Source organism: Loa loa, assembly GCF_000183805.2.
Source record: "Loa loa unplaced genomic scaffold supercont3.779, whole genome shotgun sequence".
In the NCBI taxonomy this organism is placed as follows: domain Eukaryota; kingdom Metazoa; phylum Nematoda; class Chromadorea; order Rhabditida; family Onchocercidae; genus Loa; species Loa loa.
In genome coordinates this window covers 11,675-12,519 of record NW_018108959.1, presented here as the reverse complement: position 1 = coordinate 12,519, position 845 = coordinate 11,675, and the positions used below count along the sequence as shown (strand labels likewise).

General features: G+C 24.5%; 1 protein-coding gene across 1 annotated transcript in view; it reads left to right on the top strand.

Annotated features, from left to right (window-relative positions):
• Positions 1-464: 464 nt before the first annotated feature.
• The window catches only part of LOAG_14420 (hypothetical protein), a gene marked incomplete at its 3' end in the record, with an annotated part of 3,139 nt that continues 2,758 nt past the window's right edge, over positions 465-845 (top strand). The window contains exon 1 of the mRNA XM_020448810.1: positions 465-576. Coding sequence (XP_020301072.1) covers positions 502-576 — 75 coding nt within the window. The remainder of the gene's footprint in view (positions 577-845) is intronic.

Sequence of the window (845 nt, the reverse complement as noted above, 5' to 3'; positions counted from 1 at the left end):
TTGTTTCTGATTTAAAACAAACATATTCATATGACTACACATTCTTAATTCCAATCCCTTATACATTGTTTACATTTACATCATTTTGTTTACTTTTTCCACTTCTAACTCCCTTCTTCATCTTCTTCTTCTCTTTCAACTACCATAAGTTATATGATCAGTCAGTCAATCAGTCAATCAATCAATCATTTAATCAATTAATCAGTCAACCAATTAATCAACCAAACATCCAGCATAGCGAAATATTTACCTGTAATCGATAATTATTACTATCATTACAATCCAAGAATTATTTGATTTCAATATTTAAGCATTTTTATTTTTCATTTTCTTTTTTTTCCTTTTAAGTGATAATTCATAGTTTTTTCTTTTTAATTTTGACGATTCATTCCAACAAATTGATATGAATGAATGGATGAATGATTGAATTCTCATATTATCAATTTAATTATTCAATTATTAAATTAGATTGTTGATTACTGATTCAATATTATTCGCTGAATGGCTTATAAGAATGTTTATCATTATGGCGATGGTTATACTACAACTTATTCCAGTAGCCATTATGCTTATCAAGTTTGTTTTCATCTTTTATCAATTCAATTTTTCTTCCATCATTTCCATAAAATTCAAATATTTCTTACGTAACCGGATTTTAAATCCGGTTACAATATATATTAGTTTACAATAAATCATTCCTTTCATCAAATCCGAATCAATTTGTTACAAAAATTTAAAATCAATCATATTCATTAAGTAATATCAGTTTTTAAACAACGATTTACAATCGTTCAAGATTGATAAAAAAAAAAAAAAAAATAAAGTCATATACTAGTTTAGAATTT